The sequence below is a fragment of the Alexandromys fortis genome, unplaced genomic scaffold (assembly GCF_014885135.2).
Source record: "Alexandromys fortis isolate MF-2015 unplaced genomic scaffold, M_Fortis_MF-2015_v1.1 scaffold_37, whole genome shotgun sequence".
Classification (NCBI taxonomy): domain Eukaryota; kingdom Metazoa; phylum Chordata; class Mammalia; order Rodentia; family Cricetidae; genus Alexandromys; species Alexandromys fortis.
In genome coordinates, this window is record NW_026067914.1 from 13,487,366 (window position 1) to 13,490,331 (window position 2,966).

The 2,966-nt window shown below is 42.0% G+C and overlaps 1 protein-coding gene across 1 annotated transcript; it reads right to left on the bottom strand.

Moving 5' to 3' along the window:
* Position 1: 1 nt before the first annotated feature.
* On the bottom strand, positions 2-1,035 carry LOC126499709 (PIH1 domain-containing protein 1). The gene has a single exon (XM_050139022.1). It carries the CDS (start codon positions 921-923, stop codon positions 81-83), a length of 843 nt encoding a protein of 280 aa, XP_049994979.1. The 5' UTR covers positions 924-1,035; the 3' UTR covers positions 2-80.
* Positions 1,036-2,966: the final 1,931 nt, after the last annotated feature.

Here is a 2,966-nt window from a genome sequence, read left to right on the forward strand (position 1 = left end):
GAACTGGAAAGACTGTTTACTTCACATTTAGAGAAGACACCAACATGTTCGCCACCTCTGAAGATACAAGGAGATTCCGGTCAAGACACTGACAGGAGGGGCAAGAACACCATCAGCTGCTTTCTCCGGTGGTGGAAAGCAGCCCTGCTTGCCTCAGGGTTGATCCGCAGGGGAATGGAGGCATTGAGGTGGTACAGTTGCTGGGAGCCTCCCATCACCAGGTGACTCTCTCCAATCTCCAAGGTCAGCCCTTGAGCTCCGTCCAACTTCGGGAGGTCAACTTCAGCCAAGAGGAGATCAGGGGCTTCCAACCAAAGGTTCAGGTGAGGCCGTTCTGGGCCCTCAAGGGTCCCCAGCTCCTGGATCTGAGGGCGTTGCTGGGAGCGAATGTTCTGCTGCGAGATGGAGCCCAGGAAAGGCCGATACTTCAGCATGCGCCATTCTGGATTTAGCTGTAAACCATACTTGTCCTCAAGCCCCTCCCTGGCAATGGTGACCACCAGCTCCCGCAAGAAATCGCTGTTCTGCATCCTCAGGTAGAAGTTGCTGTTGACAGCAACATCATAGGCAGTACAGCCCTGGCCTTTTGCATCCAGCTCAGCATGTGGCTCTCCCAGGCTCATGGGGATTCGGAAGCCAGCTTGGTCCTCCTCCAGCATCTGAAGCAGTTCGTCCTCAGTCACGTCCACCGGGGGAGGGATGGAGGGAGAGTGGCAGATGTTGATGAAAACCTTTCCTTCCGATGAGTTGGTCTTTATGCAGAAACCAGGCTGGGGCCGGATCTGTGTAGATTCTGACCTTTCCGTCTGGGCTTGCTGGAGCTCTTTGGAAGCCTGCAGTAGCAGCTCCTGAAACCGCAGGGTCTCATCACCCATCGACTCTGCATCGCTTAGCTCTGGTGCCAGAAGCTTCGACTCCGCCATGGCCCTCCACGTTCCCAAGGTTCTTCCTCAGGCAGTCCTCCGCGGAAGGCGTTCGGCGAGCGATGGCGGCCACGCGTGTCCGACCCTGCGCCCGCGAGATTTTCACGACACTGGAGTATNTTTTTTTTTTTTTTTTTTTTTTTTTTTTTTTTTTTAAGTTTGTAGGTCAATTTGATTCGGGTATAACAACATATAGTCTAAAATTTCTTGGTGTAGCTAGATTATTGCCCATTCTCAATACTAAAGAGTACATACTTAGAGATTTTTCCTAACCATGTCTGTCTACCACCAACAAGGTGTCCTTGTGATCCTTTCTATGTGAGACCATAAAGAATATCGGGCAGTGGCGGGGAAGAGACAGAAATCTTTAATAAATTAATTAATTAATTAAAAAAAAGAATATCGGGGATTGCAAGATTAGTAGCTTCTACCTGTGTAGCACTGAAACTCTGCGTCTCTATGTGGGTTCTACCCCTCATTATTCACTCTGGACTTCCCTTGCTAATCAATCTATACCTGAAGAACTGTGGTTACTGGAATTATTTTGGCCTATATGGTTCAGGATGAAACCACCAAATGAGGAACCCCAAGAGTTTAGAAATTTAATTCATAGCTTCTGAGCATAACATGTCATATCCATTCTTGTTTCCTTTCTTGGAAGAAACAGAATATAGAACTTAAAGGCTTTTCAGAAAAATAAAAGCAAAACAAACATCCCTAACCAATCATTTGTGGCACCCTCCCAACCGTTTTAAAGGGTGTTTTTAAATAGCCCAATATTATTCACTTGGACCAACTCTTGGAGGCTTTTTATATATCCTTCCATTCTTCCAATGGACTCTGCCTCAGGTATTGTCCTCTTGGAAAGGAGATGATGACTGAGGTTCAGTTCCTAACAGCATAAGGTTTTTTAGAACTGAACCCAACCAATCAGCACTGATGGCTAGCACATGTCCCTGTCCCAAGTGTTCTCCACTCTCAGTGAATTCAGAGAAGGACTCTCAGAACTGTGCCAACCTCTCCTTTCAGGTACTGTTGTGTCCTTCATGATTAAATCTTTGCTCGTGGTTTTCAGAAATCTGCTATTTAATACACTTAAATCTTATTTTAAACATAAATCAGTTCTCTTTCAATAGAAGAAGCATTACAAACTGACTTTATCCTACACTAAATAAAAAGATAACCTTGCATGTATTCTAATTTTCTTGTGATGTTTTGATTTATAGAAGAGTTTCAAGCCTCGGGGTTTCATCCTTTCACTAAATATTTGCCTGTGTGCTACATAAGTATAATATTGATAACAGGAAGACTCTGTCTCTTTTCACTTTATCATTGGGTAGTTTAGCAGATCTGAGTACTCGGAAAGAGGCCATTGTGTCTGATAACTCTCTTCTTTGTTAGAGAAGGTTTTAGGAATGTTCTTCTACTTGGGCTTCCCATAATGTTCTACTGATTTTCTCTGACAACCCAGATAATATAAGCCAGAGACATCAGGTACACATTCAGAGACATCATTCATGTGAATGAAATTGCATTTTTATCATACACAAAAATTAACTCTTCTACCTGACCTGAATATTCAGGAATGCTGAAGAGTGGTCTTTTGCCTCTCGGAAATCATGAGTTGAGAGAGTTATCTTGTATCAGAAGAGAAAGAAACCTGATATCTAACTGTTTAAACCATTTTAGTGCTGTTACCTAATGAAAATTAAAAAGTCCCTGTCTTAGGTATTTCACAAAATGTCTAACTTTTCCTACGTAGATTACCCTAATAAACAAATTAGTACTATAATCAAACCATGACTATGAACCATTTTTTTTACCTGAAAATTTCTGATTTGCACAGTGGCAAACTCAGGGAAAATTTTAAAAATTATTAAAAGATCTACTTGATAAGAAATCATTAACTTGAAATCGAATTGACTATACATTTCAAATATTTTATTTATTTATTTTTATTATCAATAAACAGTAAAAGAATGGATAATATTTACAAAGTTTGACTGTGTTCTGCACATCTTACTTTAATTAATCCCATGGTTT